The sequence below is a fragment of the Molossus molossus genome, unplaced genomic scaffold (genome assembly GCF_014108415.1).
Source record: "Molossus molossus isolate mMolMol1 unplaced genomic scaffold, mMolMol1.p scaffold_m16_p_12, whole genome shotgun sequence".
NCBI lineage: Eukaryota > Metazoa > Chordata > Mammalia > Chiroptera > Molossidae > Molossus > Molossus molossus.
In genome coordinates, this window is record NW_023425347.1 from 67,459,022 (window position 1) to 67,481,301 (window position 22,280).

General features: G+C 44.1%; 1 protein-coding gene across 6 annotated transcripts in view; it reads right to left on the reverse strand.

Moving 5' to 3' along the window:
- Positions 1 to 1,452: 1,452 nt before the first annotated feature.
- ELAVL4 (ELAV like RNA binding protein 4) overlaps positions 1,453 to 22,280 on the reverse strand; it is a 93,919-nt gene continuing 73,091 nt past the window's right edge. For 3 of the 6 annotated variants that reach the window (XM_036255959.1, XM_036255955.1, XM_036255958.1), the window contains exons 4-7: positions 10,916 to 11,069; positions 9,068 to 9,293; positions 7,401 to 7,439; positions 1,453 to 4,410 (exon numbers count right to left, since the gene is read on the reverse strand). In XM_036255959.1, coding sequence (XP_036111852.1) covers positions 4,083 to 4,410; positions 7,401 to 7,439; positions 9,068 to 9,293; positions 10,916 to 11,069 — 747 coding nt within the window. In that variant the 3' untranslated portion in view covers positions 1,453 to 4,082. Of the gene's footprint in view, positions 4,453 to 7,400; positions 7,440 to 9,067; positions 9,294 to 10,915; positions 11,070 to 22,280 lie in introns of all 6 variants that reach the window. The other 3 variants (XM_036255956.1, XM_036255957.1, XM_036255960.1) reach the window with 3 other exon arrangements.

Consider the following 22,280-nt stretch of genomic DNA (forward strand, 5'->3'; position numbering starts at 1 on the left):
GTGCACTAAATGCCACCTTTGAGGAGAAGGGGTGGTGATGATTGAGTAAAGTGAGTTAAAACTATCATAGGTTGGTCAGCAATATTTGTAGACCTTATACACATGTGTGTGAAGCTCTGTTATTCCTGTGGGCAACTGTTAGTTTGAAGGCCCAGTTTTCTTCAGAAAAGAAACATAGGGGCTTGTCTTTCGGATAAAACTAAAATAAAAACCTTCAAGTTCAACTATGTGAATTCAGGCTGATGGAGTTTTTAATATTTAGCTTGGTTAATTAAATACCATTCTTTGCCCTGAATTTAATTATCCCAACCATTGAGATTAATTTAATATAATAATAATAAAAGAGGGGCTAATGAGAAATGGAAGCAAATCTGACTATTCCTTCATCTACCTCATTGGGGGCATTTCTGTTTCAGGTGTCAGTTTATGGATCGTGATGTTTTATGGGGGATTATGAATTTTCAATTAGTGAGAAGATGAAAATGAAAGACAGAGAGTCGATCAACAATGAGTGACTGTATCAGGAAATCACTAAAAAGCTCATCTGTAAAGTTCAGGGCATATTTCAATATGACTTCATGATACCTTAGGCAGCGCTTCCCCCTAGGTTGAGTTTAAATCATGTTCTTTATTCACTGTATGAATAGATCCTTGGTTAGGGTTTCTATTCAAAGGGAAGAAAGTCAAATATATGCTGCTTCTAAGCAAAAATGAGTGCTGGAATAAAAAGGTGACCTTTCTTGTTTAGCTGTCACTTCCAGTACAAATGATCTGTTCCCGTAATATGCTCAAGCTCCGCATCTCATGCTGAGGCGCTATGCAGGAGAATCAGCCTCGGATTCAGACCCCAGCTGGAAACTTGCTGGCTATTTCAAGTTCCTTAATCTCATTGAGCCTCAGTGTTATCATCTGTGAAATGAGGATAGTGCTATCTACGTCTCCCAGATTGCTGGAGGAGAAAGTGAGAGGATGTAGAGGCCACCACACAGCCCATCTGGCACATAATCAGTGCTGCGCAAATGGTAACTCCCTTTCATCTGAACAAGTCACAAGTATGCTTATAAATGAGTAACAGGCACTAATGTATCATAATGCCAAACATAATGCCAAATGTGCCAGCTTGTTATCAGCCAGGGCAGTGTTCCTCACACTTTAAAGTCCTGATGATTCACCTGGGGCTCTGGTTAAATATAGATTTGCATTCGGCCCGAGAGTCTGCATTTTAACAGCTCCCAGCTGCTGCCTGTACTGCGGCTGGAGACCACACTTTCAGTGGCATGGAACTAGGGCAATGACTTCGGAATACTGAGTTGACTTTTGCAACTTAGCAAAACAGAATTTTACTCTACCTCTTTATTTGTTTATTTAATGATAAAAATATTGGGGAAATCTGAAGATGCTACAGAAAAAAAGTTTGAATAAACACATTTAAAAATCTGGGAAGCTCAAATCCATTCTACACACTTTCATTTATTGTCTGGACAGATAAAGTACAAATAATTCAAACACAACAAGATTATGGAAAAAGAAAACAGTTACAATAGTTTCCCTCAGAAATCATCTAAACTAGCAAGATTAACATGAAGTCATTCATTATAACTAAAGTATACAACTGCCTGGTCCTAAGATTTTTTTTTTCCTTTTTTTCCCCCCGAGTGTGAACACATTATAGAGAAGAGATTTTGGCATGCCTTTCCCACTAATGCTTACTTAGCAAATGCATCAAAACTGTGCCAGCAAACTGTGTTCCTTCATAGCAGATGACGTAAAAAGGTTTCCCTGAATGTTGAACAAGTGTTTTCTGAACTGAAATCTGTTTTTTTTTTTTTTTTTCCCAAAAAAACCAAAACAAAACAGAAAACAGAAAAAGAATTGAAAGGAGGAGTCTATGATGCAGCCTTGGTTTTCGTTACTTGTCTACACTACAATGACTACTACAAGGTTTGCCTCTTCAGTGTGAAAACAACAGTCTGTCTACATGCACTTAGTGGGTTCAGCATGGGAAAAAAACGCACAAAATAAGCACAAGTTATAAATAACCATAACGTTTTATTACCATTAAGACTAAACTTGTATTGAAAAGATTTTATATAACAAGACAAGAAAAGCAATAGCAAATTTAACTATCAACTAGATTATGCATAGCGAGTAACTGTTTCTATTACCCAGGGAAGAGCATGAACCCTTGTATTTTTTTTGTTTTGTTTTTGTTTTAAATATATAACCGTACAAAGCACAAACATACTAAAATGATCAGTGCACTGGACGTGGGAGAATGCTCCCTCAGTCATTTTGTTCCCTTAGCTCTGTTTTGTTTTCCCCAATCTGAATTACATTAAAATAAAGACCCAGTTGTTTTTATTTTTCTACTGTGCAGTAAGAAAAAATATTCACAACAAACATGACAATATATCAAACAATAGTTCTACACAAGTTACCTTGATACCTCTTTAACTGTCACTTAAATATCATAAGAAAACATTTTGAGACATTACAAACAAAACTAGCCAAGTGTTACAACTTATAATAAATTAACCCAAAGAAAAATAACTTTATATATATATATTTATATTGTATATACACATACACACACAACAGAATGACACAATAATATGCTTCTTCCCATAGTTTAAGTAAACAAATAAGTAGTCTAGCCAATCTAGCTATATTTGATCTCGGCCATAGGCATCATCACATCAGCGATTAAATAAATAAGTGTTTCAAGCAACATAAACAGTGTTTCAAATGTACCAACACAGCCCAATTCTATCAGCATGGGCTACAAAGTGAATTTGAAAATTCTTTAATGAATTGAAAGCAAAGGTATCTTTTGTTTTCCTTTCCTAAACACATTACATTTAACTATGATACTAAGATATGTAAATAATTTCGTAGCACCTACTGCTCAAACTAAGGAAGTTTTAGATCAAAAGGAAAATTAATCTTTTAAATTTTTGTTCTGCTGACATCCCATACTGATGACTTAAAGAAAAACTGTCTTTCAACTCATCTCCTTGCTTTTGGGTTTTGACTGTGGGGAACTGTGGTACCCTGGGTAGAACGAACACTCCTTTCCCCTAGTAATTAATAATTGTTTTTATTATTATTACATGCTATGAAAAGATATGAAGATCATCTGTTTATAGCCCATCCTCCAAAAAACAGTCTACGAATCCAGTTTAAAACACACATCTTGATCTCTAAAAAGTTACCAGTGCAGTATGAACGCGACAAAGTTGTCAATTTCCCCTAAATTAGCCAGTCAAAATATTTTTTTCTCAAATCCAGATTCTCTTGTAAAAATTCTTTATATTTTATAAAAATAGATTTTTCTTGAAACCCATTTTCAGCAAAGAGACCACCTCTTTGGCAACAATGTTAATGTTATTAAATTGTTAATGTCATCAGGTATCCCCCTTGCCCCCATCCCCTAACAGAAGACTGTTTTAGTTCACATGATATAAAAGAAAAAAGGAAAAATAAAAAAATTTGCAAAAGTTTTTTTCATTTTTGCAATTTTTATTATTCCTCTTTAATTTGTGTGGGTTATTATTATTATTATTATTTTTACCAATCTGATTAGATCAACATTTTGACAAAAAAGAAAAATCTTTTTTTCTTTCTTTGAATCCCATTACTTTGTAAAAATTGTTTATTTTTATTATTATTTTTTTTTGTTTTTTATTTTTCTTCTTCAAATGAGCGAATGGTCATCTTAAAAAGACCCACCTTCAAGGAAGGCAGTAAAGTTAGCTGGCTGGGTAAAAATCCCTGCACATCGCTATCTATGTATATTATATTCAACAACGACAGCTATGAAAGAACATTCAATGCATCAAAGGTATTTTTTTGTATTTTTTGTTTTTTTTTTTCTAAGCATTATAAAATCCTTTCCTGGTACACCTCAGGATAATCCAATGTTTTAATACTTAGGCAACACTGGCTTATAAAGTCCATGGTTGAATATAAGCCTTGAAAGGTTTGTTTCTCTCTCTTTTGTTTGTGTGTGTATGTGTGTGTGTGTGCACGCGTGTTTTGTTCATATATATTTATATATATTTTAATAATTAAGAATGGGAAATTCAGGACTTGTGGGCTTTGTTGGTTTTAAAGGAAACTTGCAACACTCGGTCTCCCAGGCGGTACCCGTTGAGGCTGGCGATGGCCATGGCGGCCTCGTCATAGTTGGTCATGGTGACAAAGCCGAATCCCTTGCACTTGTTGGTGTTGAAGTCGCGGATGACCTTGACGTTGTTCACTGCGCCAAAGGGGCCGAAGAGCTGCCAGAGGACACTCTCATCGGAATCGGGGGATAGGTTGTAGACAAAGATGCACCAGCCTGTTCCTGTGTGACCAGGGATGTTCATTCCCACAAGGCTTGTCATTCCATCAATGGTGATTGGGGAGAACCTGGGGGGACAAGCAGAAGGGGGGACTGGTCCAGACATCAGTCTGACCAAGGATAACACAGAGATGCACAGACACAGACACGGGGCAGAGGGCTGAGTGAGTGTTTGCAGGAGAGTCTTCAGGATTTAAAAAACCAAAACGCAAAAACTAATGTCTGTGGCATTTCCTCTGACAGGAATGGCTTGATTGGCTGAGGCGCATATATGCCAAGAGAAAGGCCTAGGTCAGTCCCTAAAAACAACAAGGAACTCCCAGAGCAAGGCTCATCATAGTTCTATCACCAGATATGTCCATAGGGTATCCCACCTTGACCCTCATCCTCCCTCCCCACAATGCAAAGTGTGCTTTTGGGGAAGGGCTTGATTCATTTGGTTGCTCTCCGTATTTGTTCAGTGGAACACACATGGGAATCTCACAGACATAGTGACACGTAGAAACTCAATAATGCTAATTAACTGAATAAGTGAATAACATTGGTGGATGGCAATGCTTGGGAAATTTTATTTATTTTTTAAGGTAGATTTGGGGATGGTCCTAAAAGTGCTCAAGTCTACCGTCTTTGCAGTCCCTTGATTTATGGTTGTCAAAGATCTCTTATATTATTGAGGACGGAGATACGGAGAATGAACAGGCATGTCTTGTTATTAATCAGATGGGTGACTCATGGTTCATTTAGCATTTACTCAAGAGTCCCCCCCAAAAAACCCAGCAAAAATAATAAATATGTATCATTCCTTGCTGCTATATTATCTGGAATTCACTTCTAAGCATCACAGGAGCAAGATTTCAAGCGATTTGTGCATTTATACATCTTGAATCACTAAAAAGCAGAAAACTGTTATTTGCCCTATTACAACTACCTTTGTGTTTGGCTTCAAAATCTTCTCAGTTTTCATTTAATCTTGAAAAGAAAAAACAACCCTTCATATCCTATTCACTGTCTGATATAATATATCCATGTGTGATTCATGATGAAACAATTAGATTGCCAGCTACAGCAGAACAATATTTGTTAACATTTTGTTTTATACCAAATTTATACAGGGATTTTGACCCTATACACTGACTGGTATCTCTTTCTTTCTTTCTTTCTTTCTTTCTTTCTTTCTTTCTTTCTCTCTCTCTCTCTCTCTCTCTCTCTCTCTCTCTCTCTCTCTCTCTCTCTGAAGGTGAGGTAGAAGGAGAGAACTGTTTGAAAAATAAGCAAATATTCTTGGAGATTTGAAAGTCCTATGAAAGAAAAGTTCTATATCTAGAATTTAGCCAATCAAATGGAGGCTGAAGGTATGCTAAACGTAACAGGTCAAGAGACATTATTTTTGGTATTACTCTCTATGTCAGTTTTACCTCTTGCTTAAAAACAAATAACTAGACAAAACCAAATCATCACTGTACAGATTCTTAGAAGGGCAAATCCATGTCTACTTATTATTTGCATTATTTCCAAAGACAGTCTTCTCAACCTTTTCTCCTCCAACCAAATGAATTGATCGCGTTCAAGTTTACAGGTAGAGAACAGTTAAGTGTTTATGATAAGGCCAAAGTCAAGATCAGCAAAGAGGTTTCAACTCTAGTTGGTTATGGCTTCCTGGAGCACTTTGGCAGGAAGGATTCAGGGTCCAAATCTGGGTTTAACAGGAAAAGAGAATGAACGCTCTTGTGAACTAGTGATATTTACTGTGGATGGGAACTGGAGGAGGTGGCAGCCATGCATGTGTCTTTCTTGGCCTTATCTATGAATAAGCATCTATCTCTCTTAATATATTCGGCTACTTCACTAAAGTTAGAGGGGAGCAAAGAGATGGAGGACAGAGCTGGGAAAGTTGTAAAATGTGTGGGAACAGGCAAGTAGTGTGCTGGACAACTGGAGATCATTCACTCCCAGGTATCCGACTGAGATGAGAGACCGGCACTCTATAGGAGAGTCTGCTGTTAAGCTCCATCCTCCGTGTGCCTGTTTCCATGGCCAGGGTACTTACCATGCATGGCCAAGTGGTGAAAGAGCTGCCTCGTACAGGGAGTGTGATGCGGACTATTAAAGACCACATCTCCTTCCCTGACTGTAGGAAGGGGAATTAAAGTGTGCAGCTCTACTGAGCAGGATGATGAAGACGCTATGCCCCTCGCAGCTCAGTGGAGCTGATTAAAAGCACTTTTGGGAATCCCATGGACACGGTGACACAACGCACTCAACTTCCTGAGATTCAGCTTTCAGACTAGATCTGGAGCACCCATGTGACTGCATTCAGAGGGCCCCAGAAGCGTTGACTCGACCCCTGATCTCACAAATAGGCTTTAAGTGAGTGAAACAGCAAATTTAAAACACGCATACATATGTAATCATGGGAGGATTTATAATAACTGTTAAAACCTGTAACCAAAAAAAAAAAAGCCCTGGTTGAGGTGCACACAGATACACTTTGTTTCAGGCTGTGCCCTGAGATGCACACTAGGGAGGGGGTGGGAGTGGGAGGTAGAAGGTCATCCACGCATTTATTCATGCTTTGGCCAGGGGCTGGTAGTCCAAAATCTAATTTTTCCACTGACAATCATAAGATTGTCAACCATGATTAGCAAAATGTTCTAATTTTGATTTGCTAGAATTTGCCCTCTTAACTGAATCTTGGCATGGCAAATGCAAAACAGTTGCTCTGCAAGTTTGCAAAATCAGCTGGCAGAGTCGAAGCCTTTCCCCTTGGGGAAGCCGCCTGGAGGACCAGATTATCAAGGGCTGGGTAGCTGTGGCACCTGAACCATAGGAGAAGCCCGCCTGCAAATAAAAGAAAAAGTGAAACACACAAACACACTTTGTGTGCCCTAAAAGAAACAAAACCAACTGAGGTCTGAAATTAAAATTAAGAATTTGACATGCTGGTGGAAGAAAAAGGAAGAATTAAAAAAAAAAAAGTAAAGTTAGTGAATTAAAAAAAAAATTCTAGCCCCAGTCTGTGCCAACACGGACATCTGGCAATCTGTGGAGTTTTAATTACCTCTTTACGCCATAGGCCATATTAAGCAAATTGTCCAGCCTGCAAAGAGAAGGAGGGTCTCTGGGTTAATGCCTCACAGATGGCAAGATCGCTCAATGGAACTATTAATAAGAATGCTCCATTTTCAAAGAAGAAAAGCTCAACAACTTGCCCCAATGCTTAGGAGTCTATCCACTGGTAGTCCCCCGCTTCCCTGCCTCCTATTACAAGTAATTCACGTTCAGGTCACTGCTAGAGTTTAAAGCAAGTGTCTAATGAATCTCCCTTCCTTTCAAGGTCTGAGTTAATCCCACTCCCCCCACCTCTCAGAACATTTGTGTGTATTTTATTTTATATTGTGTGTGAAATTGCTAAAAAGAGGCGGCTTCTTAAGTTGTTCACATTTTATTATAATTAAACTTGTGAATAGAGGTCTCTGTTTCATATTAACAATGCATGCACACAAACAATGCATATCAGAACAGATTTTTTCTCTTAGTCTAGCTACATTAACTAAATCTTATTACACACATTTTTTGGGGGGGGGGTAGAGAGAGTTTTGGGGTTAAGATTTTTAAAAATTAGCTTATTATTTACAACCTGAAAGCACCTCCCAGTACACTGCCATTATATTGTAATCTCCCTCATGCTTGGTACCTTTTGAGGACAAGCTATTCACACCATGGGGCAGTAGTAACCATAGTTTCCACCATTAGAAGCCGGCTGGAAAGGCTTTTTACATAAATACTGCATGTGCTCTCGCACAAAATAAAAATTAGATGACTTGGACTCTTCGTGAAATCATTAACCATTTCAAATTCAAGGGCATGGGAGGACACCACAGAGGCTGATTTTTCTTCCCATTGTGGCCAGATGGAAGGGCTGACTCTCTTCCTATGTGATGTGTGAAGAGCAGAAAAACCCTTTTATTAAAGGGAAGTTGGGGCATGGGTGGAATAAAACAATTATTTAGGATTTTTGTGGGCAGGTCAAGAACACTCTTATCACTGGCACAGTAGAGGCCGTTCCAGTGCAGACTGCCTTCATGGAGAGAAACCTGCCTTTCAGAAATGTCCCAGGAGAAAGGAAATGCCCCATCACACCAGGAGCTTCCAGGGGGCTGAGTACCTAAAGGAAATACTAATAAGGCTTGGACAAAAGCTCCCTCCTTGTTTTCCAGAGACTGCTGACTTAACAGAGTCAAGCCAACACAAAAGAGAGCGCCCTGCCTACTTAGCCCGTCGGAATTACCTGCAGAGGAGAGGACAGGCCAACCCACTCCCTCCAGCAAGGATCTGCCTCGTGACCTACTCTTTTCTTTGACTTTATTAAAGCTACTGCCTTAGCCTTAAGTTTAAGCTGCTGAATTTGGTCACACCTGTCATTAACTCTTGTTGAAACTGAACCTTCTTATTTGGTTAACTGCAGAAAAAAAATTTTTAACCACAGAAGCTAAAGTTTAACCACAGTCATGGTGGTAAGTTGGAAAGGGGCTTGGAAGAATGTCTGATCCAATGACCTCATTTTATGGGAGTGAAAGCTAAGGCTGGGGGAGGGGAGGTTTACACAGTGATTCCAGGGGCCAGAGTTTCTTACCCTTGCCCCATCCTTCAGGGCCATGGGTTCCCTGGCCCTCACCCAGTTCTGTACCCAGGTAGCAAGGTAAATGGGCACGTGGGCATGCCTACCTGAACCTCTGAGCCTGGTGGTGAAGTGGGCCGGGGTAGCGCCGGTTGGGGGACTGGTAGAGCTGGGAGAGCAGGGCCTGGCTGGACTTCTGGCTGGGGTTGTTGGCAAACTTCACAGTAATCGGTTCTGTAGCACCGCTGGGCTTCTGGCCATTCAGCCCTTTGATGGCTTCTTCTGCCTCGATCCTTTTATCAAAGCGGATGAATCCCACCCCTCTGGACACTCCTGGGGAAAGAGAAAGAACCTTCGTAAAGAGTGAACAAACCAAACTGGTAAACATCTCCAGAGAGAGATGGGCTAGGCCCAAGGCTGAGCCTGGCTCCCTGAAGATATCTCACCCATCAAAACACATCTGCCTGCATTTCTGCCATCAGGGCTCTGGGCAGGTGACTTCCACTACAGCACACAGGCATCTCACATCGGTCACATCCAGCCTTCCACCACTGCCCTCTCAGTCCTCACCTCCCATTGTCCAGTTTCCTGTCCTCCAGTGGGTCTTCCACACCTAGCAACTAAATAATCTATTTGAAGAGCAAATTCTGACCACATTACACCCTTTAAAATCACCTTTTCTGTACCTTTTCAATTTTTTATCTTGAACATGGTACCTCCCACTCCAAACACAAAGTAACAAACAAGTAATCTCCCAAAACACCCTTCCATGGCTCCATGTTGCAAACAGATAAAGCTCAGGCTTCTTGGAGTGGCATTTAATATTCCTGATGGTCTTGCCCCAAGTCTCCTGTTGTGCCTCATGCCGGCCACGCTGAGCTGCCAGATGTTCCTAGGACACGTTGTGCTCTTCCTCGACTCTGCCTTGCACTGTGCCTTATTTGCCTATGCTATAGGATACATCCTATTTGCCTGGAATGCTCCATTGCTCCATTGCTTCTGCTTGCCAGATAACTGCAAGTCATCCTCTAAATCCCTGTTCAAACTTCCCACCCTCAATGGAGCCTTCCCAACAATTTTCACCAGCTCTAGAGCCTTTCCCTGTGCTCTCACGGGGCACTGGACAGCCTCTAGCAGGTGCTCATCACACTGGGAGTCCTGTAAGGTCTATGCTTCCTCCATCCCTGGGCCCTGGCGTCGCCTTCATCCCCGGACCCTGGTGTCCCTCTGCACAGTGTCTGTGGCACAGCAAGCTTCATTGAGGGTTTGTTACATGAATTAAATGGAATTAAATGATAAGCATGTACTGAACTGCTCCTCAGGGTGTTTTAAATTGGGATCAAGTCGGGAGTGGGTGAAAACATTTTGTCATTAAAAACGCAACCTGGTGTGCCTTATATTTCTTACTGAGAGGTAGTGGTTGCCTGTCTTTAGTGTGGATAAAGTACCTCAGTTCTGGATCCTGGGTTCATATCTCTGCCTGCCGCTCACTAGCTGGACTGAAGTCAGATCCCTGCTTTGGACCTCTGATTCCTCGTGGGTGAGATGGGGCAGGAGAGGTTCCCTGTAACTCTAGAATGCTATCATCGGGGCTAGAGCTAGACATACAGGTTCTTTTCACACACACATGTAACGTTACCTGGTTGAGGATTGAAAGAGACTTTGAAGGTCACATGGTCCCCTCTCAACCTGAGTCATCCTCACAACCCTGCCAAGCAGATCAGCTGCTGCTGGAACAGTTCCTATGATGGAGGTCTCCTGCCTCCCGAGATGGCCAGGTTTAAATGTGGGCAGTTAATTGAGAAGAAGTCTTTCTCTTACATCAAAAATCTTTCTACTCATGACCCATATATCCTCTACCCTAAGCAACCATTACCCCTCTGCTCCTATGGGTCACAGGGCACTGGCTGGTGACACTGAGACACAAGGAAAGAAATGACAAAGAAACACTTAACCTGTGACTTGATCAACCAGGATTCGCGAGGTGATGATACGGCCATATTGCGAGAAAAGCTGCTCCAGTTCCTTCTGGGTCATGGTTTTGGGAAGGCCGCTCACGTAGAGGTTAGCATCCCTGATTGAGGCAGAGCTCGGACGGGCATATGAGACCTAGGAGAAGGCAAGAGGAGCTAAGTCCGTTATAGGCAACACCCGCTGGTTAGAGACCCAGTCCGCAACCAAGATGAGAGTGCCTGGTCTATCATTCTGACTCATGGTGTCAAAGTAGATAACTCTGGAGCTCAGATTTTTAGTTCCTCTTGTGATAGTAATGAGGACCAGGAGAACAGCAACAGAGGAACAAAAGGAAAGTTGATGATAACTTAAAACAAATGCACAGATAAGGGTCTCTAAGTGCAGAACAAAATAGCTACTGTATGGCAGCTGTTAAATTCAGAACTGCCCACGCTTGGAGTTCTGAAGAGTTACCTCCTGGGTGTGGGTGTATAGATGATTTACTGTATCCAACACATAATAATCTTTGAATAAACCAAAAAAAAAAAAAAAAAAACCATAAAATTCTGCTCTGTGGATTTCTCTTCTTTTCACCCCCCACCCCCTTCTTCTTGAGCACATAAAAGCGATCGAATTCTTTGCAAGATTTTTATGTTCCATCCTTTGTGTTGCACCAATCTGTTCCCACAAGGTTTGCTCTCACTGAATCACAAAGTGCTGGTGAAATGGGGCTGAATGAACATCTGTTTGCGAAACTGGATATGTGACCTTGTCAGAACATCTGCAAGAACCAGTTGCCTTCGAACTTGGAGGTGGAGCAGATAAAACCACAATAAACAAAATGAGGGCACAATGCACGGGAGGGTGGGAGAGGGCAGCAAGAGAGAGACGCCAGCCTCACCAATAGTTATAAGGTTTGACTTTGTAAATTTGTCCTCCCAGATCTCTCAACTGCTCCCCTCCCCCCAAAAAAGCTAACACAGAAGTGTAAACAGATCTGAAATTCCATCTGCAAGAAGCCAAATCTGTAGCAGTACACACAAGCAAAGCAAACCCCAGCAGTCATTAATTTTAGACTTCCATTTACTTATTTATTTATTTTTTAAGAAAACAACATCAGACGTTTGAAATATAATTTACAGCTAGTCTAACAAAAGCACTTTCCTGCTAAAGCTATTTCTGGGGCGGTTATGGCTCAGAATAGATGATGAAAACAGTAATTTCAGAGCACATCTGAATGTCGGACAGGAAGGGACCTATTTGCCTTAGCATTTTTGAGTTGGGATTTTATTTCATCTATAACCAATTCGCAAGACTATAGGGATGAGTGCGTGCGTGTGTGTGAGTGTGTGCACGTGCATATGTTTGTGTGTGCATGTGCACTATGCACACACAAAAGCATGTGTGCAAAAGAAATGGCACATGTTAAACTGGACCTTCAACATTAAGAATGAAACCTCCTGCAGTGAAGCAGACCTTGCATCTGAGACAGGGTCTAGCAAGGAGGAATGAGGGATGAGTAGACCCCTCACCACGGCACTCTCTCCCGTTCCAAGACAGAGATGCCAGGTCCCTCTGTGGGTTCCACACCTACATGTAGATGTTGACTCAACAGATAAATGATGTGACTAATTTGTCTTGCTGGCCTCCTCCTGCTGATGGTGCAAGGCAGCTGCTTGCAATGTCTACATCTAGAAACTCGTGGCTGGTCTCTCCAGCCTCCTTCCCAGGACATGGCTGACAGGTGGAGGCGCCTGTACATGAAGGCTCCCTGTGTGTGCATTTTGGGGCGTGGGGGATGAGGAACCAAGAACCCCATGAGATTGCCTGGACAGGGTGCCACTCCACACAAGGCTCTCCCACTCTGTCCTTTAAGGCACAAAGTCTTTCTGGTTATAACCTTGCAAAACTCTTCTTTAGCATGAAGAGGGAGCAGTAGGGAGAAATAAAAACATTGTGCTATGTCCATGGTAACGAGGGTCACTTTTGTCTCGCTCCTTCTCATCACTGACAAATTAATTGTTTGAATGACCTTTGAATCCCTCTAAAACATACCTTCTCACCTCTTTGCATTTGCTCATGGGGAAAGATTTTTCCACCTACTTCTTCAGGTCCCAACCCTACTCCTCTTTCAGACTCAGCTCAAATGCTACCTTCTCTAAACAGTTTTCCCTGATCTCACTTCCACCTAAAGCCCCCCTCACCCAGCAGCGCTCTCAATGAGCTGTACCCAAAGTACTTAACCTGTTCTGACCCTGACTCACAATCTCTCCATTTGGTCTGCAGATCTCCTTAAGATCATGGGTTGTACGCATGTGTCTTAGTCATCTCTGTGGCTCTAGCTCCCAGCACAGAGCCTGATACTCACAGGATACTCAACACCCACTGAAAGAGTGAATGAACACCCACAGTTCATAACAAATGATGCTGACATTAATGTCTCTTTGGGGTTAACTGTAGCTTAGATTCCTGAGAATTAAGGGGGAATCACTGAGAGTTAAGCATCCAGAATCACAGCTGTGTTTCCCCACTAAGCTAAGAGCTAAGGGATAGGTTTCCCTTTCTCTAGTGTCAGGGTTAGAAGGACTTAAAGAGTTGTGGGGTTAGACATCACTTGGAGGCCTTCCCAGCAAACATTTCCTGAGGGTCTACTATGAGCCAGGCACAGTGCTGCACGCTGGGGATATACAACACTCAAGAACAAGACATAGTCACTCCCCCTAAAGCACTTCCAAGTGCAACGAGTGCAATGGACAACACTCTGAAGGTTCTTAATACATGAGTTAAATTGAAGAATGGATCTGTACTTACATGAACCAATTACCACAATGCCGCAAATGTGTGCCATTCCAGGGCGATATATAGGTGTAACTAGAACATAGACAAAGGAGAGACTGATCTCCTTTTAAGTAAGGTTTAAAGGGCCAGAAAGGAGACAGAGCTGAGCTGATACTGGTGGAGAGAGGTGGTGTGACAGTGTGTGGTGGGGTCAGGGAATGGTGGCCTGATGACATCCCTCCTCTACTGTGAGGGCCAACAGGAAGATGAGGTCAAGGGCTTTGTATAGTGCCTGCCTGGCACTCAGTAAATGCTCAATGGATAGTAATGACCTTGATTCCCATTAGTTCTGGGTAGCCAGAACTGGGGTACAGAGGGGAGCAGACTGGGACAGACCTGCTGAGGAAAAGAAGCTGGCACTGGGAAGCCAATGACACAATCAGACTATTTCCTCAAAAAATGATTCTGACAGGGAGAGTCTCAGTCAGAGAGATTACCCGCCACAGATCCCCAGAGACAGACCCCAGGCACAGAGCAGCAACGTGTCCCGAAGGCGAACAGCACCTGATTATTCTCTGCCAATTCCTGCTTCTTCGTTTTCTCCTCTACTTAGAACTTTACGTCTATTGTTCTCTATCCCTTGTCCAGGAAACAGATAGTGGACAAAAAAGACACAAAAAGGATTTTCCCACATTCAATATCCAAAATACTCATCCCAGTATCTAAACTTTTCAGGTCCCCTCATACATTGAATCCTCACTGAGTGACTACAGGTGGCAGGTCCTTTGGCAGAGTAAAACATTTCTAAAAATCCCAACTTTCAGCTCCTGCAGAGAGTCAAGCACGGCTGGCTTGTTAACTCCACCGAGCCAGCGGCCCGGAGCCTGGGGCTTCCAACGCTGGAGGCAATGCCCTGGAGAATGCTGTGCCCAAGACAGAGGGATCCTGCTTGCTCCCTTCATCCAGCATCTCTGAAGACAAGACTGGCATTTCCAGGCCAGCACTGATCTTGCTCTGGAGCGCGGAAAGAGCTGGAAGTGGGGAGGCCACTGCTCTCTCCCTGGGTAAGGCTGGCCCAAAGGGAGGTGATAATGAATGGCAGACTTTCCAAATTATCTTGAGGGGAGATCCACAGTCCCTCCACATTCCCCATCCCTCTCCACCCCTGCAGGCTCACAGCAACCCCACCCCTCCCAGAGTGACAGTACAGCATGGAGCTATGGGCCCTGACTGTGGGCCAGCTCCGCTGCTCACTGGCTGCGTGACCTTGGGCAAGTGATTATATGTTGATAAATTTCAGTTTCTTTACTGGTAGAAAGGAGGACAATTCTCCTCTGATGGGTATTGTGAAGCACTGAGAGAACAGGCTGAATGTGTCTAGCACAGACCTAGAATTTAGTAGATACTTAGTAAATGTGATTACTAGAGTCATTCATGCTTTTGTGAGCCAGCCTAGGACTCTGGCCCTCACTGGGACACGCTTTTTAATCTTACCACGCAAGCAAACATCTGGAACACTACCAGTGAGTTCCTATAGCGGCCTGTCCTCTGCCATCCTGGTGGGGTCTGGATCATCCTTCCCCCTTCACTGCCATGAGTTAGCTCCAGCACATTCCTACTGATTCCACCACTTCCCATCCACAAAGCACTTTCCGTTTTCCAAAGTGACTTCGCGGGGCCGCTGTCAGCCATTCTCACCAAGGTGGTGAGGCAGGTGTTGTCATTCCTCACAGGCGGGGCAGCAGGACCAGGGCTGGGGCTGCCCCTTCCCACACCACATGCGCAGGTGCCTCCACATGCGCAGGTGCCTTCACCCGTGCACAGCCAGGGCTTGGCCTGGGGGAAACACTTCCTGAGTCATCCGGCAACACCTGCCCCTTGCATGACCCGCCATGGTACAGAAAAGGGAGAGAATGTAGAAAACATGATGAAGGCAGCATTTTGGGTGTTATTAGAAAGATAAGAGGAGAGGAAAAGGCATCCTTCTGTGCCCCGGAGAGGTGTTTCTTCAGGAAAACACTGGCATTGGAAGATGAAAGGTCATTCATTCCACCCCTTCCTCAACACTTCCTTTGTGTCGGGCTCTGTGCCAGGGGCCGGGAGTGTCTCTGCTTCAAGGACCTCGCAGTCGGTGAGGGAAGTAAGCAAACAAATGAAGAGTGTGACACAAGGGCCATTTTTGATGGGGGATACTGACAGGGGAAACTAATTTTATGGCCCGGTGTTTCCTTCCACGTGGAGGGAGGCCCCTTTGTGCCCCGTCCTGTCTCTTCTCCAGGGGAAGTGGAGAGCCTGCTGCACATGGGCTTCCGTGAGAGAAATGAACACAGGAGCACAGATGCTGCCTGCTTCCTCCTTTCTGCGAGTCAGATGCCAGCTGGAAGCACACTTTCTGTTCCAGGATCTCAAGTTCTATGGCAGCAGGTTATGCTCTCAGACGGGGAGGCCTGTGGGGACCAGAGCACCTGTGATAGGGTATGTCAGTCTGTCCAAGTGTGGGGTTTTGTGGTAAGAAGCCCATTGAGGCCATGGAATCCATCTGAGCCTTCATCAGTAATAAAGATGACCTTAGGATTCCATATGCTTTTCTCTTCTATTTCATCTCTCAGTGGGTTTAGGACTTGGAGGCATCATTTGCTGGGACTTCTATCAGTGGCTGGCTGTTTTCATGCCATTTAAAAAACTGCCAATCTCTACAACCATGGTTCATGGTCAGTGGAAATAAAGGTGACAGGTGACATTGATGATCCCAACAGAAAGCACTATCCTTGAAACCTGCTTCACAGAAACCTGATGCTATAAGTGGCCTCAAAAGTTCAAGGCAGGATCCAAACAACTGGCCACCCACCTTATACCTTTCCAAGGACAGGAAGCTTACTACCTCATGAAGCACCCTACACCATCACTGGCCAGCACTAATTATTGGACAATTCTTTCTTCTACTGAGTTCAAAACTGTCTCCCCATAGCTTCTATCTTTCTCCTATTTCTATTCTAGCTCCACACACTAGGAGCATCCTTCCTGTCCTCATCACCCCTAATCTTGTGGGTGTCACTGATACTGGCAAAGTAGAGACAGGCAACTTCAAGGAAGTTCTCATTTATCTTACCTTAACTGAAACTGAGCATCTATTTTGGAATGGAAAGGAGACAGTGTAACCTCATTAACAGTAAGGACTTTGGGGTTGAAGAGATGTGGGTTTCAATCCTGACCACTTACTGACTGTGTGACTTTGGGTATGTCACTTAACCTTTCTGAGTTGCATTACTTGAATAACGTATTTTAGAAGCTTTCTAATAGAGATGTTTGAGGGTTAAACAAGCTAAAGCATATAAGATTCCTGGGCACAATGCCTGACACACAGTAAGTGCTCAATAAATAGCAGCTTTGGTATGGTTGTTATGCAATCAGGCCTTATGCTAGACACTGGGGGTGCGCAGATGAATTCAATAGCTCTTGACATGTAGGGCTATTAGTCTAGCAGAGGAGACACACACAAAGACTGATCATTCTAGAATGCCAGGCTGCAGATTTTCCCCCGTCTGTTGTAACACCCTACTCCCTGCGAGAACACAAACTCCCCAGAGCACAGAGATCCCCAGGGGACATTCACTTCAAAGAGACCGGGAGAACCGCAGCAGAGAACACTCTAGTGCTGCCAGGGCCTTCTAGGAGCAACCCTCCCAAGGACCTCCAATCCTACCTCCAAGAGCTGGGAGGGAAACCACAGCTCTGACTGTGAGGATAGGCCTACCCCGCCCACAGGCAGGACAGGTGTCAGCATATGTGACCCCAGTCCTCATACTTCCCCCACTCACCACCTGATACATGACATTCTGTTATCAGAGGCCAAGCCTGACGCTGACATTTCCAAGGGAGTTCTGAATGTGCCACGTCTCCCTGCTCAAACACTTTCAGTGGTTCTACCTTGTGATGGAAGTTTAAATCCTTTATCTGAGCATTCAAGGTCCTCCGGGATCCAGCCCAACTGCTCCTGTTAATCCATCCATGCACCCTCTACCTCAGTTCAAACAAAAATGGAATATGTGCTGAAAGTTTCTATTTCTATGTCTTTGTGTTTGCTGTTTCTTCATCATCATGGCAAAAGGGACTCCTGCCCATCCTTCCAGGCCCAGCCTGAATGCTGCTGCCTCTGTGAGGCCCAGGCACACATGACTGCTCTCTCCTTGGACTCTGCAGACGGCAGCAGCTATCACACCTGCCCCCCATCACAGCCCTCCGTGCCAACACTGCATCCACCGCACTAGTCTGAGCATTCTGGTGGTTTGTGCAGACCTCCTGTGGCATCTAGTTACAAAGCTTTATGTGGGGGCAGGAGCTGAATAAGTGCTTTCTGAATTAAAATGGAAATGTGTAATATACTGTATGCAATGAATTTTAGCTCTCAGGAGCTGACTGTGGTGTGGAGAAAAAGCTAGTGGGAATCTTGGAGTTGAAGAGTATCCAAGAAAATAATGAGAGTCCTGGCACACAGTAGGTCAAATAAATAAGTCTTTTTAAAATAAGATGTGGTAATAGGTTCATGTGCTTTACAACTTTTTAAAAGTCCATGAGGTTATCGAGGGAGCTCACTGAGTACAAGAATCTCGCTGTCTGCCAGGTGGCCCCAGAAGGGAGAGCTGTGCTAATGGCTTAACGGCCTGGCCAGTGGAAAAGCTGGTCTCAGCCTCAGGGCTTCTGACACTTAGTCACTCTCCTCACTAAACTGCAACCCCTGATGTTGCTTGATGAAACCCTGAGAAGGTTACTGTGGCCACTTTCCACTATTCAAAGCCTTTTATGTATGCTGCTTGAGACTCAACAAGGCTCAGACTCATTCTTTACTATGCATCTCTGACACGTGGATGGAAAACAGGCTTCCCCTCTCCTCATGCCGTTTTCACCTTAGCAGTCACCCTATTCCTCTTCATTCTGGGGAACATTACTGAGCACCCACTGTATGCCACCATCACCTGCAAGTGAGCTATTGTTAGTTCTATTTTGACTGAAAAACTGGCTCAGTGAGGTCAAGTACTAATCCAAGGTTACAAAGCCAAATGAAGACACAGCTGGATAGGACTTTAGGCCAACGTGGACAGTGAACTAAAAGCTGTATACTTGGCACACACTGCTATTGCCCCGGAGTGTTACCAAGCGGGAAAGATCACACTATGATATTTTCTTAGACTGTCAGAGCTGGAAGGAGCCATTCTGCAGGGAAATAAGTACAGAGAAGTAAAGTGAATTCCCAAAGCCATCCCGGCAGAGCTCGCCAGAGCTGGGACTTGACTCTCCATCTCAACTTAGAGCTCCTTTGACGAATAACAAGGGGAAAGGGAAGGGGGAAAGGCTCTATGACCTTGGATAGGCTGGCTGATTTGCCTTGGGCTCCGTGATAACCATGGAGAAGTGATTCTTTCCCAGGGCCCCGATGCTTTAGGCCATCATTACCCAACGTCTTGGATCATGAAAATGTTCTAGATCTGTGCTGTTGAATATGGAAGCCACTAGCTACATATGGCTACTGAATATTCAAATGTACTTAGTGTGACTGAGGACTTGAACTTTTCTTTTTATTTAATCTTAACTAATTTAAATTCAAATAACAGCTGTATGTGGCTAGGGGCGACTCTACTGGACAGAACAGCTCGAGGCCTAAAAACAACATAAAGTAACAGCATCTCAGACCTGGAAGGAACCTTTAGGATCATTTAGTCAGACTCCAGTCTGGTATAGGGCTTTCTACACCATCCCTAGTGACTCCATTTGAATGCCTTTGACAGTTGGGACTCACTATCACCCAAAGCAAAGTTCTATCCTCATAGCTCTGTAAGTTCTATTCACAGATTCTTGAAATATAGGATTGAGCTTTAGAGTCACTTCAGACCCCTCCCCCGCAGTGGAAAAGCAACCGTTGCAGGGTGAATATGTGAGTGGAGCACCCTCTGCTATCTTTGTCATTTGCCTCCAGACTGCCCTTAGGGTGTCAGGTCTTTTAAAACCAAGAAGCTGAGTATGGGACACTAGACAGCAGGGATGCATTGGCTGCAGAAAGGACCACTATTTCCTGTGCTCTGCAGTCCACGATTCTCCCAACACAGCCAAGGTGTGCGGAGTCTCCTTTTTCAGCAGCTCACCTCATACTGTCAACTGCTTTACACTTGAGGCTGATAAAGTCCCAAGCCCCACTCCACACACTTCCGAAAGCCTACGTGTCCCTCCAACCAGGACCTGTCCAATTTTTTTTTGTAATCCAGACACAGGACACCGTGGATGACCTCTAAGATACTGGGATCATGTCAATCTCCCTGGCAGGGATAGCAGGGAAATGATCTCCCAAATTCCTATCCCTGTATCTGAAATGATCACTCAGAGGAAGTTAACAGGGCACTGGGAAGCACAGCAGCCAAACAGAATCTCTCACGGGAAAGAGAGAGCAGCTTTGTACAACTGGGTAAACGGGGCTCCAGTGTCCACTGACATTGCCATGTGCCTTCTCTTGGCTCCTTGGGGATTCAGTGATCCAGCCGCCCTTGCTGACCTTGTCAGGGGCGCACTCTCGCACTGGCTCTGACTGTAGTGCTGATGGGGGAGGAGAAAACAATGCCTTTTTATTATTAACAAGATGGAGGGAGGCAGTCTATCATTCCTGGGTGGGGTGATATCCGTCAGCAAAAAATGATCTGCTAACTCTCCGGAAGCATTAAGAGCAGTGATAGGAGAAATAATTGCTTATGCCAAGTGCAAAGAAAAGATGCCTCAGCGGAATGGAGCCCTTTAGCAAGGCAGGTGGATGCCTGGGGATGGAGGGAGGCACGGATCCCTGATGACCCCTAGCAAGAGAAAGAAGTGGGAGGGGCAAACTGGAACCTGCAAAACAGAAGTGTGGAAAGATTCCCCTGGAGGCTCTGTTAGTGCTATTAGAAGACTAAAGTGAGAATGGAGAAATGGCTAAGCAGCATCACAGCACAGAGAGGCTGGAATAAAGGGCTCGCTCTCCCTTTCCCTTCCGGAGAAGGGAGATGTTTCCCTCTGAAAAGCCTTCACTCATGCACCTTCCCCTTCTCTAGTCCTGCTCTCCCCGGAACTGGGCCTGACTCACAAGGCAGCTTCTTCTTACTCTCTCACCCCACTTCCCGACTGAGTGCCAACCCTCCTGGGTTCACACAGCCCTTGTGTCCCCTCATCTCTGAAATCACTCATACTTCCAGTTTGCACAAGAGCTATGCTCTGTGAATGTTTTGCTTAAAGTCATAATTTTATTATGTGAGTAATAGCTTAATGCAATTACTAGAAAAAGACAAGACACAAAACCATTTGCAAACATGTAACTGTGAAAAGAGGAAGGAAATATATAAGATGGTAACTGCACTGAGTTGGGAATGGCTGATACTGCCTTCATTACATGATAATGAATTTTCCAAACAATGTATCATAGGCATGTCTTGCTTTTCAGATGCGTGAAAAAGCTCCCAAGAGAGCTGATAAAAACCGATGTCTAATGCTGATGAAAACCTACCCAGCAGCCAGCAAGCTGCTGGTTTCATACATCTAACACCCTGAGCGATAACCCATTGCCAGGTGAACCTTAGAACATCACTTTGACTAGCTCCCACTCTTGCTCAAACCTCATACAGCTGTGTACTTGCCCACACACCCTCCGAATCGAATGGGAACGGCTGTAGCCCCAGGACCGCCCATCTCACTGCATTAGAGTTGGTCCTTTGCATTCTGTGTCCCCTGTGAGACAAGAGCTTCTGTAGGCAGAGCTGTGAACACATCTCCAATCCTGCTCCTCAAACTTAGGTTAAAATCCAATAGGAGTCTTATTACTGTGAAAGTTTTAGTGGGAGTAATTCCAAATCTTCGAATCCCATTTTGAATCATTTTTATTGAAGGGTCTCAGTGTAACTTGAACATATATCCAAACTTTGGATAGACATATCCCTCTTTTGAAGTACTGCAGAACCAACTACTTTCTTTGTTGCTAGTTAATGCGAGAGCTGGACCACTGCGACTGGGTTCAGTTGCGTGCATCTGAATCAGAGGTTGGATTTACAGAGCAAATTCAGAAGAGGCTCTTTTGGAGCTGACGGAGAGGTTGAGGACTGGGACAGGCATCGGTGTGGGGCCCAGGGGCACTGGGAATCATTGTCTAGACTCCATAGCCATTTCACCCAGTGCTTCCCAGTCTAAAGTGATCTATGTTGGAGACAGTGGGGAAAAATCTAAACAAACAGCACCCCAAAGCCCTAAGTGACGCAAATCCCCTCCGCTGGGCTCAGGGTTGAAATGTTGAGAAAGGACACTGTTTCTCCAGGGAGGAGCCAGGCTCTCTGGCATGCTAGACCATGTAAGCACCATGTCTGTCTGGCACACAGTGATGGGAGAATTGCCGGGCACTGCCTGGAAAGCAGGGGTCTAAGAAGAAATGGGCTGAAATCAGGTCAGTGTTCAGGTTGATGGTAGAAGCCCTGAACCCCAAGTCTGTTTACTGAAGAACCTGGAGGAGATACACAATCCATTTGTTTGCTTTTTATATCTCCTTTCCAAGCCAGGGAGTATGACCTGTGTGTGTGCACAGCCTAG